At 36.2% G+C, this 19,662-nt stretch overlaps 6 protein-coding genes across 7 annotated transcripts; 2 read left to right on the top strand and 4 right to left on the bottom strand.

Annotated features, from left to right (window-relative positions):
- Positions 1-233: 233 nt before the first annotated feature.
- On the top strand, positions 234-596 carry LOC141653868 (bZIP transcription factor 53-like). Its single transcript, XM_074461736.1, has one exon. The coding sequence runs from the start codon at positions 234-236 to the stop codon at positions 594-596; it is 363 nt and encodes a 120-aa protein (XP_074317837.1).
- A 1,272-nt stretch (positions 597-1,868) lies between these two features.
- LOC141652451 (calvin cycle protein CP12-1, chloroplastic-like) lies at positions 1,869-2,464 on the bottom strand. The gene has a single exon (XM_074459918.1). The coding sequence runs from the start codon at positions 2,391-2,393 to the stop codon at positions 2,028-2,030; it is 366 nt and encodes a 121-aa protein (XP_074316019.1). The 5' UTR covers positions 2,394-2,464; the 3' UTR covers positions 1,869-2,027.
- A 1,146-nt stretch (positions 2,465-3,610) lies between these two features.
- Positions 3,611-5,925, top strand: LOC141652454 (uncharacterized). Its single transcript, XM_074459923.1, has 2 exons — positions 3,611-4,290; positions 5,225-5,925. Exons 1-2 carry the CDS (start codon positions 3,840-3,842, stop codon positions 5,773-5,775), a joined length of 1,002 nt encoding a protein of 333 aa, XP_074316024.1. The 5' UTR covers positions 3,611-3,839; the 3' UTR covers positions 5,776-5,925.
- A 663-nt stretch (positions 5,926-6,588) lies between these two features.
- On the bottom strand, positions 6,589-7,682 carry LOC141652455 (uncharacterized). The gene has a single exon (XM_074459924.1). The coding sequence runs from the start codon at positions 7,591-7,593 to the stop codon at positions 6,751-6,753; it is 843 nt and encodes a 280-aa protein (XP_074316025.1). The 5' UTR covers positions 7,594-7,682; the 3' UTR covers positions 6,589-6,750.
- A 3,910-nt stretch (positions 7,683-11,592) lies between these two features.
- LOC141652453 (uncharacterized) lies at positions 11,593-16,347 on the bottom strand. 2 transcript variants are annotated; one of them, XM_074459921.1, is made up of 7 exons: positions 16,018-16,347; positions 14,201-14,863; positions 13,110-13,746; positions 12,758-12,858; positions 12,569-12,658; positions 12,354-12,481; positions 11,593-12,067 (listed from the first exon to the last, which is right to left on the bottom strand). In XM_074459921.1, exons 2-7 carry the CDS (start codon positions 14,795-14,797, stop codon positions 11,920-11,922), a joined length of 1,701 nt encoding a protein of 566 aa, XP_074316022.1. In that variant the 5' UTR covers positions 14,798-14,863; positions 16,018-16,347; the 3' UTR covers positions 11,593-11,919. The 2 variants fall into 2 exon arrangements, with proteins under 2 accessions (XP_074316022.1, XP_074316023.1); XM_074459922.1 differs by having other exon boundaries at positions 14,201-14,996; positions 15,206-16,053.
- Positions 16,348-17,624: 1,277 nt separating this feature from the next.
- LOC141651960 (membrane protein PM19L) lies at positions 17,625-18,910 on the bottom strand. Its single transcript, XM_074459646.1, has 4 exons — positions 18,642-18,910; positions 18,273-18,492; positions 18,119-18,164; positions 17,625-17,913 (listed from the first exon to the last, which is right to left on the bottom strand). Exons 1-4 carry the CDS (start codon positions 18,766-18,768, stop codon positions 17,791-17,793), a joined length of 516 nt encoding a protein of 171 aa, XP_074315747.1. The 5' UTR covers positions 18,769-18,910; the 3' UTR covers positions 17,625-17,790.
- Positions 18,911-19,662: the final 752 nt, after the last annotated feature.

Raw genomic sequence — 19,662 nt, 5'->3', positions numbered from 1 at the left:
TCGATTACAATTCAATCTTCATGTTTCTTAATCAGCCTTCATGAGTTACCAAATCCAGATGCGTCGGATTCGAATCCTTCATTCTTTCTCCGTCGTTTTCCTCCATTATTTCTACGTTTTCTCATGAATTAATCGTTTCAATCGATTTAGGTATAATCATCATTTCTAGATTTTATTAATTTTACGAAAAAAAAGCAATTAATTTGACTATCAGATCAATTACGATTAACGAAATGGACGATCGAAAGCGAAAGAGGATGACATCGAACCGAGAATCAGCACGTCGATCGAGGATGAGGAAGCAGCAACATATGGAGGAGTTGATCGAGCAAACGAACAATCTCAAGGTTGAAAATGATATGCTGTTGAAGAGAATTGATGCGGTGTCGCAGGTTTATGCAGGTTTCGAGTCGGAAAATAATGTGTTGAGAGCTCAGATTATGGAGCTGACTGATCGATTATGCTCTCTGAATTCCGTACTGCAGATTGTTGAAGAAGTTAGCGGATTGAGTATGGAAATTCCGGAGATTCCTGACGCTTTGCTCGAACCGTGGCAGCTGCCTTTCCCTGTGCAGCCTGTTCCTAATGCATTTTAATTTTAATTTTAATGGTGGAATATTGATTGTTGTATTGATGGTAGTTTATTTAAGGATATGGTGTATTACTGTATTGTGTGATTTTAAGTTAATGTTTGTTGTTGTTAGTATTCTCCCGTTCCATTGAATTGTATGCGTTTCCTGATCCTATATTTTAAATAATGTGTATAATTGAAGGGAACAGATTAAGTACTCCGTATTAGATTTGATTTTTTTTTTTTCCTGTGTTTGATTTAATGTTATGTAATGTAATCTAGTTGTTGCCTCAATGGATTGGTGTTGTAATTTGTTAATATGAATGAATGATTGTGTGTTTTTCGATGTCCGATCTCGGATACTATGACTTGTGTTGCAAATATTGTTGAATGCACCTGTGGATGGTTTGATGTCTACTGATTCTCACATAAGCAGGTGTTCTCGATATGTCACACTGTTGTCGCGGGTCAGGCACATAATCAACTGCACTGTAAATATCGTTATCCTCTGTTCTAATGCTGATAAGTTCCGAACCAAGGTCTTTGGTTTTAACCACAGATGAGGAAACCATTATCCAAATATCATCTAATGAATGTAATCAATCTGATAGCTGCCACACCAATCTTCCAAAACCTATGTTAATCTGATACTACTACAATTATAAAACGAAACCCAGCTAAAAATCAACTCCCTTCACAGTTCTTACATCAAATAACTCGACTTTTAACTATAACCATATATCCTAGCACCAATAGCGATGTGGTGACAGCAGCAAGAAAAGGTGAGCAGCTCATTAGACACGGCAAAGCTGATGAGATGCAGAATATCCAAGCGGAAGCCAGCCAAAAAGGCGAGGGAAAAGAAGCAGCACATTGAAGCTTTTGAGAGCGAGGCAAGGAAGAATGCATTCATAATCAGTGCTCTACAGCAAAAGGAAAAATCTCTCATATAGCAGGATAAGTCGACCTTTTATCCGGTAATTTGCTTTGTCGAGGATATTGTCAGCCAAAACCACATTTTTTTCTGTACATGGGTAGGTCGCCATTAGAGGAAGTTCTCCTGTTTTTTCTTTCTGTAGGAAAACTTAGCACTGCTAGAATATAGGTTGTCTGAGCGTTTATAATCCAGTTATTTGTTTGTAATTCAGGTTCTTTTAATGAAGTTTCTCCTACAACTTGTGATAAGATGCGCGTTAATAATCATAGAAAACATTATCGATCATAAGCATAGTTCAAACTAATCATCCATAAAAATTCATGTATGCAGTATGCAGTAAGGTAGAGCAAGAACAGCATATACAGACTAAACTGTTTTTTTTATACTGAATTCCAACCGATTTTGTAAATATAACTGTTTTTAGCAGTCGCAAATTAACGCGTTTCTAGTAGTACATAAAACACATAAATGTATACAATATGATACAACGATATGATAAAACAGGATAAATGCGCGAAATTAATTATCATAGGTCCTGCACTCAGCAGTCTCAGGATTATCTTGACAATAAGTCTCAAGAGGGTCATTAGGCTTAGTCTTATCCCTAGCATGACTAGCCGCGGCACTGATTTCCTCAACCTCATCCCAAGCCGCAACACACTCACCACTCTCAGGATTCTCTGAGCACGTCTCCTGAGCCGTCTTAATGCTTTGCTCAATACTCTCAGCAATCTTATCTGGTGTTGCATGAACCGCGACCAACCGCACCTTCCTAGAGTACGTAACCATGTTAGCTAACCTTGTTGGTGCTTCAACATTTGTGTAAGCTGGCTTGCTTGGTAACAACACCTTTGGGTTCATTGCAAAAATGCTCATGCTACCCATATTTTTTTCTTTTTTGTTCTAGCTTTGAAATGGGGGATTTAGTTTTTTTTATGAGGATATATTAAGAAGGCATGAAAGGATACAAGTTTTGGTAATATATGTGGTATGGGAGTGAAACGGGTGGATATGATCTTCATTACAAGTTGTGGTTAATTGGATTGTTTGGATGATATTTTTGTCTTGTGTTTGGATCTAGTGTTTGATTTTTGTTTTGTTTTCATTGCATTGGTTTTGGATGATCTAGGTGTGGTAATCCTTAATTGAACTGATTTTTCTATATTTTTTTAATTATGTTACTCTGATACTTCGCTTTAGTCACGTGTCGCGTGTCCGACACTTCTGCGTGTCATGTCTAACGCGACACTTCAATTTAGATTGAATGAGTAAAAATTTGAAGGAAAATAACCATATTTGACACACCAATATGTATTAAACACGACACTTCACATACGAGTCAGAGTAACATAGCTTTTTTATTACTAGCTCGTGTATTTTTTTCTCCCTTGCGTAAATGATACCGATGTGTTAAATACGGTTATTTTGACATGTGATATTATATGTACTACCTCCACAAATTTAGGTAGCAAATATCATCTCACATGCCAAAATCAAGCACAACAATGAATTCTTTTTGAAGACAATCCACAATATTCAAGACTCATGTGACCATGTTGTGCCTAATAATCTAATATGACAAATTTGTTATAAAATCAACCTAATTGTGGAAAACAATCCACACTATCTCCATCCTTATGTTATGGTCCTTTGCATATTCATTTCCATTTCCTTCCAACATGCACCAAACTTTACCAATTTATCAAACCATTTTAATGCTCCTACTATTTCTCTGTTGGTTGTACTCCCATCAAACTTCACTTAACTTATAGGTGAGTAAACAACGTTAAACTACCCCCTTTGAAAACAAATAACTTCGAAATTTCACATTTTAAAATGCATAATCACCAACTTATCACTTGAATCCCTCACCTATCTACAACTACTTTTTAAGAAATTAAAGAAAAATATTATACACAAAATACAATTGCTAGATTAAGTGTATATTTGATTTGCGAGTATAGAAAGTAATCCGTTTCTTTTACAACAAATCAGCATATAAATATGCACTCTGTATTCAACTAACTTAAAAGGATAAAAGCATGAGCGATAGTATTCATGATAAAGAATGTAGTTATGTAGCACTATGTTTTCACGTCATTATAATTTGACAAAGATTACTAGTTACATAACACGACTTTTGATGCCACATTATTCTCGTCTCATTATTTTAAAAAATACTCCGTATAACAATTCCACAGAAAACGAGAGAATACTGCTCCTCCATAACCCGATTTCAAAGTCAAGTTTCCCCCCCTACAAATACTACTAGAGAAGACCAAACAGAGGCAACATAGTCAGTCACCACCAAAAGTCCAAAACAACAGAAAAATGGGATGCATATCCTGCATATTCTCCACAAAATTCCTGCTCTCAATCCTCCTACTCTCAGCCATTCCCATAGGCATCCTCATCGGCCTCGAGAGGGCCCCGCCTTCAACCCATGTGTACCAATACCATAGCAACAGCTGGCTCAGAGAATGTGTCAAGTGGGACCATCTAGGCAATCGCTTCATTGTCTCCTACATGGAGGGAGGAGTAGGGGTGGTCAACGTTCCTGACCAGCAGGAGAAAGGTTCTGATCGTGTTGTACTCGATGAAATCACGGTCGTTAAAGATGCTGACTTGGCAGGCAATGGGTCTGTGGGCATTGTCATTGATCGGCCTCGCAACAGGTTGCTGGTTGTCGTGGCGGATGTCATTGGGAATCGTTACGGTGGACTTGCTGCGTATGATCTTTCGTCTTGGCAAAGATTGTTCATTACTCACCTCAGTGGCCCTGGTATGTATGGTTTTTCTTGTTGATACGTACATTTGACTTTGGTGATCAACCAATGCGAAGTTTGATCGTTAATTAATTTGTTTTTCTAAATATATTTATGTATTGTATACAGTATGATTTAACGAAATATACGTCCATTTTATGTTTTACATTTTTCAAGAGTTTTGGATTTGTTTTGTTCAATTTGATTTTGATGGTTAACGGGTGTTAGGTTTTGATCACAACTTTATTAGTATAGATTGTGAGAAAATACCAGTCATAATCGACATTATCGAGTTGAAGGCATGGTTGGTGGAGGACTGTAGGCTACAGTATATGTTCCCCTTTCTCTAATATATGTGACGAGTATTATAATAAAAGGGGAGCATTAGGCTGAATAAGAGGAAGTAATTAGTTTAAGCATGAAATTTGATTTGGACCTTTTTAACCGTGTCATGAGAATTATTTTACACAGCATCGCGCGATAAATCAAATGCGACAAATTTAACATTATAACTTTTACTTATGATTAAAGTGCGTAACACCGGAGTAGTTGAAATCAAAATGTTGCTGTATAAAATACGAAGTATGGCCTATGGAGTTACATACACATGAGATGTGTAAGATTCACAATTAGGTGATCACAAAGAATTGGTCGAGACTTGTTCAACTCATTCTGTTTCAAAATGACGGTCTTGTTTTGAACAGTTTCAGTCCAAAAGAACGCTGCCTTAATTGTGCATGAATACTTGTTCCCATGATAATTAATCATATTGTTTTTACTTGTGGAGTAAAGTGGTTGAGACATGCATTGTTTGCCTGCATATTTAGCATTTGGCAGTTTGGCTACTCTGCTCAACCTGTTGTGTGCTTTCAGTTCATGTTGAGTCGATTCTGTGCAAGTGCAATGCTATTGATAAGGAACGTTTTCTTACAATTGTAAAATATCGTGTAGGTGACGAAAAAACACTGGCGGATGATGTAGCGGTAGACGATGAAGGTAACACCTACGTGACCGACGCAAAACAAAGCAAGATTTGGAAGGTGAATGTTGATGGGAAACTGTTGTCAACTATAACAAGTCCACTTTTCACTTTCAAAGAATGGTACAAAAATTTAATAGCCCTTAACGGAATTGTGTACCACCCTGACGGTTACTTGCTCGTAATTCACACGACTTCCGGGACATTGTACAAGATTGACCTAAAGAAAGGGGACGGGTCAATTAAGTTGGTCAAAATATTGACCGGGTCACTCGTGTTAGGAGACGGTCTAGAGCTTTTGTCCCCGAGTAAGCTTGTCGTTGCTGGGAACCCCTCAGGGCGGTTGCTAGAAAGCTCAGATGGTTGGGAGACTGCTTCAGTGACTGGTAAATTTTGGGGGCCTGTGCATCGGCTTACCACAGCAGCGACAGTGAAGGATGGGAAAGTGTACTTGAGTTGTTTGTTTGGGTTGGGTTACCCTAAGAGAAAACATGTCATTGTGGAAGCGGAATTCAGTAACTAAATTCATCAGAAATTACGAATCACAGTGTCACAATGTGTTAAATTTAGTTAACATCATGACAATTACATACAAATATACAATGTACTGTATGAGCTAATAGGGACACATACTGTTCGTTTTGAGTGATTAGGTTGCTTTGTGTTCGGTTTTTATTGGTCCGCTCTCTCTGATTGATTTTTTTTTTTTTTTTGCAGCAGTAAAGAAAGGTTTACAAAAAGAAACAAAACAACTAGGTACTCATGACACTTTTAGCAAGGTCATGAGCCACCACATTAGAACTCCTAGGGATATAAGAAAAACGTAAACAATGAAAAGACGGAAACATAAGCCGCATATCATCAAGGAGCCTTAATTTGAACTTACAGTTCGATTAGAAAGAGTCGAAAGCAGATTAGAAAGACGGTTTTATAGGAAAACAGACGAGGATCAAAGTGTAAGGCAGATCATCCTTGACTAGAACTTGCTGCAGTCTTAATCTCTGAATAAGCGTATCAGCAATCGGCAGCAACAACATCAGATTATTGCTCTACGCCTCTACCTAATGTCCTAATTGCATTCCTTACCAAACCAACAACTACTACTCTTAGCATTCACCCTACCACATATTTCTCAATTTCAGACGACGACATTTCAAACAAACCAATTTCGGAGCTTCAACTAGACAATTTGACCGTTTCTATAAGAAGTTATAGCAACGCCCGATCACATACATCAACTGGCAAAAGGTTAATCTAGCGAATGCAACCATGGTAATACTCAGAAGCAAGAACAGAGAAAACTAATTGTGATCAGACGAAGTCGGGGTCAGTTTATATTTGTATTAATTCACATCTTACAATTATGACTATTCAAAAGTGTGATTGTACAAATCTGAATATTTAGCAGAAGAAAATTTGATGAATATATGAAAAAAAAAAGAAAAGAAAAAAAAAAGAGATTGAGGCAAAACCTAAGACAAATAAACAAGGGTGTGCATCAAACTTTATCTTCAGCCTCAAGAACAGAATCTTGTTCATCAACTACATCTCTACAAAAGAATTTCATACAGAACCACATAATACCCTTCAAAATCCTAGTCATTCCGATCGCAACGGTCAAATAATACAACCACAACCCAAGAAAATCACCCAAACCAACTTTCATCATCATATCCCTTTTAACCTCCACAACCACCACCAAAGACTCCACCTCATCTCTCAACCTCAACCAGGACAACAAGGCAAAACAACCGGCCAAGGCCCACTTCTCGGCCCATTTCTCCTCCCTAGGCCCGCCATACACCGTGTCGTCCACTACCGGCCTTACAATTGTCCTAGACCAATGAATCATGGTCTCATGTAAGCCAACAAAGAAAACCAACTTACTTAGCATTGACCTTCCATCACCAAACCCTGCACCATCAACTCCTGCATTTATCGTAGCCTCGATTCCTAACCCTACCCATACTTGCAAGGTGCATAGTAATATCCATGCTGCGTGGATACGTGGACGAAATATTGGACCCGGCAACTCGGTTAAGAGGCTAATTCTCCCTGTTAACCCATGGATTAACGCGGCTAAGCTAACAATTAGTAGAAGAGCATGTAGGAGATTTGGATTAGTGTGTAGGAACAGAGAGTAAAGAAATGTTTTCGGAGGCGTAATTGAGACTAATGATATAAGATAACGAGCACTTGATAATCTTGCTAACAGAAGAAATGACAGAGGTAATAAAAGACTAAGAAGAGTAATAGAAATTATGTAAAATGGTCGAACTAAATTCGGATAACCGAAAATAACTTCGGAATTTATGATCTTTTCCTTCTTTTGCCATCCCATTTTTTTAGTTTTTTTTGTAGTTTTGATATCGAAAAAGAAGAAGAATTATTTGACGTTTAGAACATTAAGAAAACTTGTTTAAATCAAAAGGGAATATGAAATGTAAAAGATTATATATGAAATGTGAAGGTAGGTGGGAAAGAGCAGGTAAGGTAGTTTAGTAGTTGTCACGATTATGTATTATAGTTGTTGACTTGAATTAATCAACTCTATACTCTATAATTAACGTAACAAACAATATTATTATTTGGTAGCAACTAGCAACTTTGTTAGCTGCTCTATTTTGATTAGTTGATGATGATTTCGCTCTCATTTTCATTTTATTTTGTGTCTCATCTTTTAGCTCATATAAGGAGTACTCTGACTCGTATTTTATTATGTAATAACCAATGATACTATAATATGAGTATTATTTTTGGATGGATGAAGTGTTGAGTCATTCGCGGTTGTAGAACAGAAGATTAGGCAAGAGTTTGAAGCCACATGCATAATCATAGATTAATCATATGGTTATGATTAAAATAAAGATTAGTTTAATCATGTGATGCTTTACGAGCAATGTTGTTAATAGTCTTGAATAAGGAACGATTAATTAGTGTGGAGAAAGGGTGTTGATTGTGGAATGGAATAAAATACCGTAAACATCAATTATTTATGGCATGAACTATCAAGTTATCCTAGAGGACAAATTCAAGAAGTTTTGGTGCATTATTTTGCGCTTAGTCACGTATATGGCCCAATAATATCATTGCTTTTCTTGAATCACAACTTCTTGATTAAGACAGATATATTCGTCTTAAATAATAAAACGGAGCAAATAGATTGGGAAAAAATACTCAAGTAATGTCAAATTCTTATCTCATTTGTCTATATGATATTGACCTGTTTAACACTTAAAACAGATATAATCATCTTAAAGGGGACCGACTCTGATTGAATATGAAATATTCGAAAATAATGAACCAGGCCTCGTAATATAACTAATACTTTTCCATATACGTTGTTAGATTACGTGAAACACAAGGTTTTATGCGTAGCCTAGTCAAAGTAGATGGAGATATTTCATCTGTTCTTTTATTTTTTTGTAATGGCTTCGCTCTCAAATCTCAGTATACAATCAGATATTTGTTAATACATACATAAACTAAATTTTGTCTTGTCCAATTTTGATATCCGGTCTTAAACAAGGAACACGTCAAATAGATAGATGAAAAAAAAAACAGAATGCTTAGGTAATGACAAACTTTTATCCCAATATTATTTGACCCGTTTAACATTTAGGCCCTGTTTTTTTGAACTTAATTTCAGTTCTAATAAGTTGATTCGATTCGATTCACTCCATTCGATTGATTCGATTGATTCATTCCATTCGATTCGATTCGATTCGATTCGAATCGAGATCGATTGATTCGATTCGATTCATATTAGTTTATTTCAACATTACTATTATTATTCTTATTGATATTATTATTATTATTTTATAATGTATTTACTATTATTATTATTATTATTATTATTATTATTTTTATATTTATTATATTACTATTATATTTATTAATAATTAATTCGTATTGTTTATATTATTATATTTATATTTAATATATTTATTACTATTGTTATTATTATTATTATTATCATTATTATTATTATATTATATTTATTATTTTATTAATATATTCATTATTATTAATATTATTGATAATATATTTAATATTATTATTATATTTAATATTATTATATTTATTATTTTATTAATATGCTCATTATTATTAATATTATTAATCACATATTTATTATTATTATATTTAATATTATTATATTAATAAGTTATTATATTAGACCTATTATTATTATATTATTATTTATTTTTTAGTTATTATTAATATATTATATTATTATTAATAATGTTATCATTTATATTACTAATATATTATTATTATTTATTATTATATTACTATTTTATTTTTTATATGTCTTATTAAATTATTATTATTAGATTATATTAAATTATTATTATTATTAATGAATAATATTATAATAATATTTATTATTATTATTATTGGTATTATTTTTATTATAATATTTAGTATTATTATTATTATTACTAATATAATCTTTTTATTATTATTTCGATTCGATTCGAATCGATTCGATTCGATTCCATTCGATTCGATTGATTCAATTCACTCCATTCAATTGATTCGATTCGATTCGATTCAGACAATTTCAAATCAAAAGAACAGGGCCTTAGGCCTGTTTTTTTTGACTTAAAGTCACTTAATATAAGTTCACTTGATCCTATAAGTTCGATTCGATTCGATTCGAATCCTATAAGTTCGATTCGATTCGATCCTATAAGTTCGATTCGATTCGATTCGAGATCCTATAAGTTCGATTCGATTCGATTCGAGATCCTATAAGTTGATTCGAGATCCTATACCTCACTTAATTTAAGTTCGATTCGATCCTATAAGTTCGATTCGATTCGAATCCTATAAGTTCGATTCGATTCGATTCAAATCCAATAAGTTCAGTTCAGATCCTATAAGTTAAGTTAAGTTCAGTTCAGATCCTATAAGTTCAGTTCAGTTCAGTTCAGATCAGATAAGTTTCAGTCCAAAAGAACAGGACCTTAAGAGACATGGACATTTTAAAGCAGTGGCGTAGCTACCTAGTAGCATGGGGTAGCAGCCGCTACCTCAAATCCGAAAATTTGACTAAGAAGATGAAATTTCGCTACTCTATATATCGCTAATAAATAAATAATACGTTTCTAAGATAGCATCAGAATGAATATGGTCCAGTGGTAAAGTATAAGTACATTTCTCAGGAAAGTCGGGTTCGACTCTTACAATAAGCAATAAAGTGAAAACATATAATGACAAAACGAGCTCGAGCTTCAATTTTTTAGGCTCGACGAGCTTCGAGGTGAGCCCGAGCTTGAGCAAAAAAAAATGCTCAATGAAAGGTCCTTAACTACCTAGGATTTGAGGCACCGTCATTCCCGTCAATTATCACTAAAACATTTTTTTTCATATTTGCAAATTGAAAGTGTAGTTGTTATAATTCTATGTTGTTACTGTGCTCACGGCTTCACGCTACTTTCGCTACCCCAAATTTTTAATCTTAGCTCCGCCTCTGTTTTAAAGGGAGGCCAATTGTTACGACATATGTGGTGTATCTGATAGTTCACATGTAATCACGGATAGTATACAAGTCGTTATATAATGTGTGCATTACACTATACGACTTCACCTCGAAGACTCAAATCAAAACGATTCTTTGATCACAAAATTCACTTATCAGCTTTACCGACTAGTAGCTTATCTACACATTACGTTGAACATACAACAAGAAACAAAGACATTCGAAGAACACGATATATTGAGATGGTCATATAACCTTACTTGTTAAACGGGTCAACTCTAATCCTAATTATCCTCAACGATAAACATGATTAAATTAAGAATACCTATTTAATAACTAATGATTACTTATACGAAGGGTGTAACTTGCTAAAGTAGCACTAATTTGTTTGATTATTTGATTATGTTGTTGGACCAGCTTGTCTCTTAGTACACAGAAGGTTGTATCAAGTTTATTTTAATCCTATGTTTACAGTAATGAAGATTCCATTTAATGATTTCCCAATTCAATATCGGTCCGACACGACTTTCGTTCCCATGTTTCCTCTACAAGGGAGCCGAGCCTAATGATTTCATACATACTGTCAAGTACTTTGAATGAGTCTTCATCCGCCGTAACTACGCCTTCCATCCTAAAATAATCACGGATTATCCAACCTAATAATAAGCAAAAGTATTTTGAACCGGATTATCCAAGAACTACATTACCCAACACGAAACCCAAGGATTATTGTGGTTTGGATTTTTCAAAAAATTACGGTGATGATGTCAAATGACACCGCATTCATCCCTAACTTCAAACGTTCAGCAAAAAACAAAAAAGAATGTAGCATCATCATCAACCCGTCACAAGTAAATGGCAACAAATCATTTCAATATACCATCAAATTTTTATTTTTTACAGGATAAATATTGCAATAGTGCCTAATTATTCCCTATAGTCCTATACGAAGTAACTCACTATAGAAACTACATGATTATCACGACAAAATATTGCAATAGCGCCTACTTATTATTCCGTATACAGAGTAACTCACTATAGAAACTACACGATTATTTTATTCGTATCACTAACAAAGAAGAAATGAAAAATGGAGCAAACAAGAGTTGGAGGTGATGTACCTGCTGCAGGAAGTGATGTACATACATTGTGACACTTTGACAGAGGCATTCACCAAGTTTAACAGGTAGCAGCTTCCCTCCCTACATTTCCCTGAACTGCCTTGTAGCATTGCAGGCTGCACAGTGGCACCTTTGTTTTGGAATCCCTGTACTTGTACGGATTTGAGCACAATGGACCGGCACATTTTTCCCGTGGAGGAGGATAACTGAAAAAAAAAAAAATCTATTCCTGAGAATCTCCAAGGTATAATGAAGGCAAAATGAGAAGGAGACGAGAAATAAGACAATAACTGGACATGTAGAGTTAAAAAGGAGAGGCGAGTTATGTTAACTCCGACACAGGTATGATACCTTCATTAGTACTTGATATCAAGGCAGAAGAAAAGGCTTTTTTTTATTAAATAGCTGAGTCACACAGTTCGACACGTAACTTTAGGTATATCCAACTGAATATGAGTAATACAGAAGGATAGGTCCATGCAAAATGTATACCTGCAAGGTCCAGAGGCAAATATACTAGGCAAACCCATCTCGTTCGGGAAGGTAACAGTTGTTCCATTTGGCCCCATCACCAATCTCACACTATTGGAGGCACGCAAAAGCTCATCAGCTGCTTTCTCCTGCACGCGTGATGCGTCTTAATATTCTCATGCAATGTAGATAAATGCTAGACAAGGGAATGTACTGAAACAAGAGGAATTCTTTACCTGGGCAAGATCTGCCACGCGCTTCTTCTTTTTATCTTCCTTCTTTCTTCTGTTCGAGTCTTGACCAAGTATCTTTCTAATTGCCTCAGCCTTTATGAAAAAAAAACCCACAAATCAAACTTAAGTACTGTATAGATAGATGTCTACAAGGCTACATGAACAGATGATAGCAAAAAAGACTGAGCAAACCTCAGATTCCCGAGCTGCCTTCTCATTTTGCATTTTACGTCTCTGAGCAGCCTCGGCTCTTTTCACTTGCTGCTCTACTTCAGTAAGTATCTCCTTTGGTTCTGCGAACCAGATTACATCAAAGACCATTCGATAGCTTATGCTTGTTTTATGGATCAGTTTTTATGTAACCACGCGTACATTGTCTAAGGAGTCCCACACTCATTCTCCAGTGCAAATTTGATATATAAAACAGAAAAGTGGACTATTGGCAGAGACACGCCAAATGCAATGTGTAAGCTATTGGTTGGGTCAGACTTCAGAGAGAGTACAACATAAAAGTGAAAAGAAGGGAGTAATGAATGATACATACTTCCAGATGTCGGAGGAGGTAGTCCGTTTGGAAACTCCACCGCCGCACTTCCACCAGATGCATCTTTGCCTGACTGAAGTGCTCTTTGTCGAGTTGTTAGGGTCAGTTCCCGCTTAGGTTCAACAGGTGATTCGACAGATTCCCTCCTCGCTTTCTTCCTCTTTCTACCATCGGGCTCAGCATCAGAAATTAGTCCTTCATCTTCCTCGTAGTCCGTATCCATCGAAGGGGACCTCTTCTTTCCATCTTTGGCTACTGACGTGCCTTCCAAATTTTGAGGACTTTTACCAGCGAACTTGGACAATCTACGATGCTTTCTGCTAGATTCTTCATCATCCTCTATAAATCCAGATGACAGCCTAATATTCTTGAGTTTCTCCAAGTATCTGATTTCATCATCATTCTCGTCATCATCATCCAAACCAGGAGTTGCACGCTTCTTGGAAGCCCTTCGACTCTTACGTGAAGAATCAGGCCTCTCGGCTTGCTTTCCAGAGCCATTCTTTCCAGCACTCTTTGCTACCACAGGTTCCTCTCTTCCAAGACTAACCCCTGCTTTCGAGAAATCCTTCCAAGGAATCCCTTGTAGTCCACTTCGTTTCTCTCTACGTTGTGAGTTATCACTATCTAACACACCCTGTGAGGCATTGATCAATAATCACCCTAGATGAAAATTAATAAGGTAAACTAGTAATGCTTACCTTTTATCATGAACTAGTAGTCAATTAATGATTATTTTTTACTAAACTTTTTTAAACCACACTCGGCTCAATTTTATCAAGGGAAAGGGCTGCATACATTGGACATCCCCTTGTCGTTACCCTACCGTTTGTGGAAACCCTAAAAGCCTTGCGGCACAGCAATGTCATAGTTACAGTGGCACTTGCATTCACGCAAATGCAAGATAGAGGTTTATAAAGAGATCACTAGATCTTTCTGTATATAATTTCCAACAACTACATAGTTTATGGATTAGTCAAACCACTTGATGAGAGGTTCGAGTTAATTCAATACATGCAACTAGAATACGACGAAACCATCAAACTGCTAATATGTGTCTATTTATTAATACATGGTGCAGGAGTGCTTACCTTATTGATTGTTTTGTGACGTGAACTCGTAGAATCTAAAGCATGGGAACTCTTTGAAGCAGAATTGGCATCAATTGTACGTGTAACACCACCGACTTTCAATTTGACTTTCTTGACTTTATTTTCGGTTCCAGTTGCCAAACCATCCAATGATGGACCTGAACTCTCCTCAGTCTTTGTATTCAATGCCATGGTCTTGTGAGGCTCCAAACTACCTTTTATCCTAATAGTGCTTTTCCTATTAACAGGAGCAGGTGGCCCCTCGCTACTTCGTCCTTGCTCAGCACCATCAAAAGAAGTGTTTCCATATAACTCGTCAAGTCCGACATCTGTCTTTTTATTCCTTTTCCCAGTGTTCTCACTCTCTGAGCCACTAACTCCAGGAAACCTAGATACACATTGACTTAGACTAATTTCTTTCCTTCTTGAGCTACCACCACCACTGTTCTCATCACTAGAGCCTGCCCTGACATCCTCTGAGATATCACGGCCATCAGAAACTGACTGAGACTCAGGTCTACGACGAAAAGTATGAGTCCTTTTTTTCCTCACAGCATTCCCAATACGTTCAAATCCCGAGGAACCAAGCTCCTCCATTCAAAATAGTTACTTACTGATAGCTTCAAGAGGAACACGGGCACGAAAAATTCATACAACAAGCCACTGCAAGTCAAATTATATACATCAGACTCGGTAATAAGAAAAATTCTACAGGCATCTGTGACGACAAAATTCTAGTACATCAAAGTACAACAACTAATGTTGCAAGATCAAATCTTTCTTTGTTTAATAGATACTCCCTCCGTCCCATTCATTTGTTGTCCTTTGGTTTTGGCACAAAGACCAAGGAAAGAGGAGGGGGCCGATTCCTAAATGACAAGTGGAATAAATTGTGTGAATTATCAAATTACTCATCAAGTTCATTCTTAAAATAGAAAGGACAACAAATGACTGAGACAACCAAGAATGGAAAAGGACAACAAATGACCGGGACAGGGGGAGTACATTCTTTGTTCCAGTAGGTTGTATACATTTTTCAACATTTCCCTTGCATATTTCGGAAAACGTATCAATCAAATGAACCAAAGGAAGTACAAAATCAAGGTAGGTCGGTAGCCACCCCTGAGTCCTATCCCGGTTCATAAGACTCCTACGATCATAGACAACTGAAACATAATTCAATGAAGCTAACGTATGATTCCAAACACTACATTCGTAAAATTGCACAAGAACAACTCAAATCCAACTATAGCCAGGTGCAATTCAAGTAGCTCAACAAAAAATAAAATCGGAAATTTGTCAAAAAAGATCATATAAGTGCATAATAGTCTCAAACGGTCTGAGATAAGGCACCACCAGATGATGCCAACTCTCAATACTACACTATCACTCGCTACCAACTTCTACATAGCCCTATTTAGGTTCCATTTTATGTGAGAGGGTGGTACTGAGACTCAGTACCGTAATACCGTCTGGTGGCCGCCATCAGTCTGTTAATTGAAGCAATTTCTGAAATAGGTTAATTGAAGCAATTTCTGAAATTTGGGCAATAGCATACCCAAAAAGTAAAAACAAATTGATCAGCATTCAGCAAAGAATTTCATAATATCCCACCAAATTACTCGAATCAAAAACCCCAGATCATATATTTGCAATAAACACATCTAATTAACACTAATTACTGAAATCAACATAACAAAACCCAAATCAAACAAATTACCAATACATCAAAATTTCATAAACCCATCAAATCAAACAAAACTATCAAATTTATTAATTGCAAATTAGTAATAAAATAAAAGAGAAAATAACATTACCTTGAGATGTAGAGAGGGGCAAAAAGGGGAGAGGATGTGACGAAGGAGATAAGGGGGGCAAGTAATATAGAAGAAAGAGACTTGAAGAAAGGTAAAAATAATATATATAAAAAATAAAGTAAAATAATAAAAAAATAAAAGGTAAAAGGTAAAAACTTTGATTGATTAGGGTAAAAGGAATACGAGGAGGAAGAAGAAGGTGAGATTAAAGTGGTAATTGGATTTGGGTATATGTATATGGGATTAAAGAGGAGAAGAAGGGGACCCGTAATTAAGTTCGCCATGCTGCTTTTATTTTTGTAATCTAATTTACCCAAAAGGAAAACAAACAACACAAAGGAATTCTCGAGTCTTCTTGGATTCTCAGTTTAACAACTCCCGCGTCTACAGTTTCTTCAGTTGGGAGCTGTTGCCTTGTCAGGGTTGTTTGGTTTGTTTGTTGAAGCTTTTGGATTTCGGACTTGGACTTTCGCATCGGATTTTCACTCTTTTTCTATAAATCGTTGCCTCGTGGGCTTTATATAATTCTTGTAGGCCCTTTTGTAACTAGATCCGCCAAACGGGTCAACTACTCAACTCAGACGGATTTGGGAGGTTGGTTAATTTGGATTTAGGTCGTTTCAGGCTTGGGTTTATTATTATCAAGTTATTTAGAAACAATGTTCGGTTTGTTTTGTTTTTTCTCTATTATTTATATTAATATGTTGATGTCGAAAAAAAAAATGTTTGGTTTGTAACAATAAGTATTCAGGTCGGATCGGACTCATTCAGGTTTCGAGTCATGCTCGGGTCCTCAATTAGGTGTCCAGTCAGATTTTTGGGGTCATGTCAGCTTTGTCGGGTTTACAAGTACACAAATTCTTGTTTGTGACGGCACATATCCGTCACTCTTGAGTGACGGATACCATTTTACCTCACAAAGTACCCACTTTTTCTCTCTCTGCAACACTATTCATGTGGTCCCCTTTCTCCACTAATCCATTTTGTTACCATTTAATCTCACAAAATATCCGCCATAAATGGTAACCCGTCACAAGGGAGACCAATTGTTACAAGTAACGGTTTGTTGCCTCTCCCTTTCATTTTTCTTGTGATTAATGTTTTCTTGGTGATGGCTTTACAGTTTATATTAATTGGTCGTTGTAATGTGATTTTACACTATTATTGTGCAAAATAAGTCCCACAAATATGAAAATTATCCATAAAAGCCATATGGTAGTTATCAATTGGATCCGTTATATGCAAGGCCGCCCTATACAAAACAAGGAGTATGTAATTGTTTATTTTTGTAATGCCTATTTCTCTTGTCGAGTATACTCTCGAGTCTCCATCCTAAAAATTGATACTCCTTCTGTTTTCTGTAATCCGTACAACTTTCTCACATTTCGAGACATCCACTTATATCCTCAATATCCCTTAAAATATAAGATTAAATAAATATTATGATATGTATAAAAAGAGCTTTTCGTAAGGAATTTAATGGCAACATTTTTCTACCTCCAACTATTCAATTCTTTTATATCTAATTATTCATGTCGAGTAGGTTATTTTCAAGTTGGATCAATCGAGTGTTACTAAATTTGTATCACGTAGACCAAAGCTAAAAATTGATAACATAATTCATATCACACTTTATATATGCATAATATAGTTTACTAACATTAAAAATTGATAACATAATTCAATCTCACACTTTATATACACATAAAGTTTGTCAATTGTAACACTTTTTTCCTCAAGAAAAGAAGCTCTGTCAAGACATGAGGGATATATTCAGACTCGGCCACCAAGCATCCTTCTTGCATTTGCAGCAACACTATCAGCACTTACATGAATTGCACCGGTGCATATCAACTGCGTTCCGCTTACTATGATCGTTATCACCTCCAATGTCCTCTGTTTTCATCATTTTTTCATTAATTATTACTCCCATCACTTCCAAACATCAATTTTACATTGTGCTCAAAACGCTAAATATTTACAGTTATGGCGCTTGTATATGTAGTGTAAGGACTAAGGAGGTCGAAGAGGTACAAGAAGGACGAGAATGGCCTGATTTTATGACTACCGACTTTTGAAAAGCAATTGAATGAATGCTTACCAAGTTAGAACCTGTATATCCGACACTAATTTCCTTACACGCCAATCTGCAAAACAAACAATGTTGTTGCATCATTAATAATTACTCCGTTTCACTGTATCAGCTACATGTAAATCATTAGATACTAAGAAGTAACTAAAATAAGGATATGTACCCCATAGCAAGAACAGTAAGTGCCCAAATGCCCAGAGAAGAGGTAGAAGCAGCATACAAACTAGATGCACTCCATTGCATTACATTGTACATTCCCAAAAGTGAAACTGCCATGCCCAAAACACCCACCAGAAGCGAGAAGATGATGAAGAAGCCGGTTGCCATGTTCCCTATGGGAAAGTATATCGGAAATATCCTTGCAGGAATCGTCAGTACTGAGGCTGCAGCATCAGCATTAAGTGTTAGCAGTCATCATAGAAACCTGATATGACCTGACCTAAAATAAGCCTCGGTAACCCTATGCTGGCTTTAAAAAAGCTCGTCTCAAGGAGGGTAAGGGCATCAGATGAAAAAAATAAGAGGGATTTACCAGATTCATGAGTATTTTCGATGGCGTGATTGACAGCCCATCCAGAAATTACCATTATTATGAAGTAGAGAGCTAGATTGACGACCAAAAGCAGCATAGCTGCTGATTTAGGACCTTGAGACGCCATTAGTATACGGATTAGCACCTAAGCAAGTTTAAGGAGAAAAGATTATATTGTTTGTTATCAATCTGATGATGAAAAGAGGGACTTTATGTTATGTTGTATATATAATAGCTAGGTAACACTTAATTCTTTGCTTGAGTTGTTGGCATAAAAGGAGAATTTGGAAGGAAACTAAAGCTGAAATAGAATCTCATGTCATTTCTTTTGGAATTGTTTATCAAATTGTTTGGTGACAGTATCTTCAGAACAAGAAAATGAGTTTTCCTACATTTGGGTTTCGGCTTTTCCTGACCAAATGGCAAAGAATTTGCATCTCCAATAGTTGAGCAATATGTGTGAGACCAATTTATCAGTAATACATAAATATTTGAGTCGGTTTCACATGGGAGTCTCTAGTATCAAATGGCAAAGAATTTGTTCATGTAAAGGTTTCGGGAACTGACCTTGGCATAGGTGATACATGGAGAATCTAGGTGGAAGGAAGGTCATGAAAAAAGAGGATGTGGCAAGTGCCAACATCCTCAAACGCTCAAACCCGAGGGAAGAGAAATACCAAGCCCTTAAAAAACTGGCATTATTCAGCTGTGTCGCTGCTGGTACGATCCAGGTTGATTAAAACAGGCCCTCCCTAACACATTATGTACCGAACTACCGGCTTCTGGAGGGAGCCCGGCCTGGTAGTCAAATTTCAGCACAGAATGCTGGCTAGAGGTAACCTCATTGACTATGTTCACAAAAACTTACTGTATTTGAAATGGTTTTACATGTAAGAGTAATTCATTAAGCATAGAATTAGGATACAGAATGAACAAGAGTTGGTGCTAGTAAACTTAGATACTAACAGTACCGTCTTCTCTATAACCGTGCAGGTCAAGAGTTAGAAAAAGAGACAGCCGG

The sequence above is a fragment of the Silene latifolia genome, chromosome 4, assembly GCF_048544455.1.
Source record: "Silene latifolia isolate original U9 population chromosome 4, ASM4854445v1, whole genome shotgun sequence".
NCBI classification, from domain to species: Eukaryota; Viridiplantae; Streptophyta; class Magnoliopsida; order Caryophyllales; family Caryophyllaceae; genus Silene; species Silene latifolia.
This window is presented reverse-complemented; position numbering and strand designations above follow the sequence as displayed.

Coding starts and splice junctions, on each gene's coding strand:
- LOC141653868 (XM_074461736.1), top strand. CDS start 234: ATGGACGATCGAAAGCGAAAGAGGATGACATCGAACCGAGAATCAGCA.
- LOC141652451 (XM_074459918.1), bottom strand. CDS start 2,393: ATGGGTAGCATGAGCATTTTTGCAATGAACCCAAAGGTGTTGTTACCA.
- LOC141652454 (XM_074459923.1), top strand. CDS start 3,840: ATGGGATGCATATCCTGCATATTCTCCACAAAATTCCTGCTCTCAATC. Junction 4,291..5,224: donor TACTCACCTCAGTGGCCCTG/GTATGTATGGTT, acceptor AATATCGTGTAG/GTGACGAAAAAACACTGGCG.
- LOC141652455 (XM_074459924.1), bottom strand. CDS start 7,593: ATGGGATGGCAAAAGAAGGAAAAGATCATAAATTCCGAAGTTATTTTC.
- LOC141652453 (XM_074459921.1), bottom strand. CDS start 14,797: ATGGAGGAGCTTGGTTCCTCGGGATTTGAACGTATTGGGAATGCTGTG. Junction 13,747..14,200: donor GTCACAAAACAATCAATAAG/GTAAGCACTCCT, acceptor AATGCCTCACAG/GGTGTGTTAGATAGTGATAA. Junction 12,659..12,757: donor AGGCAGCTCGGGAATCTGAG/GTTTGCTCAGTC, acceptor TTTTTCATAAAG/GCTGAGGCAATTAGAAAGAT.
- LOC141651960 (XM_074459646.1), bottom strand. CDS start 18,768: ATGGCGTCTCAAGGTCCTAAATCAGCAGCTATGCTGCTTTTGGTCGTC. Junction 18,493..18,641: donor CGAAAATACTCATGAATCTG/GTAAATCCCTCT, acceptor CTGATGCTGCAG/CCTCAGTACTGACGATTCCT. Junction 17,914..18,118: donor GATATACAGGTTCTAACTTG/GTAAGCATTCAT, acceptor TGATGAAAACAG/AGGACATTGGAGGTGATAAC.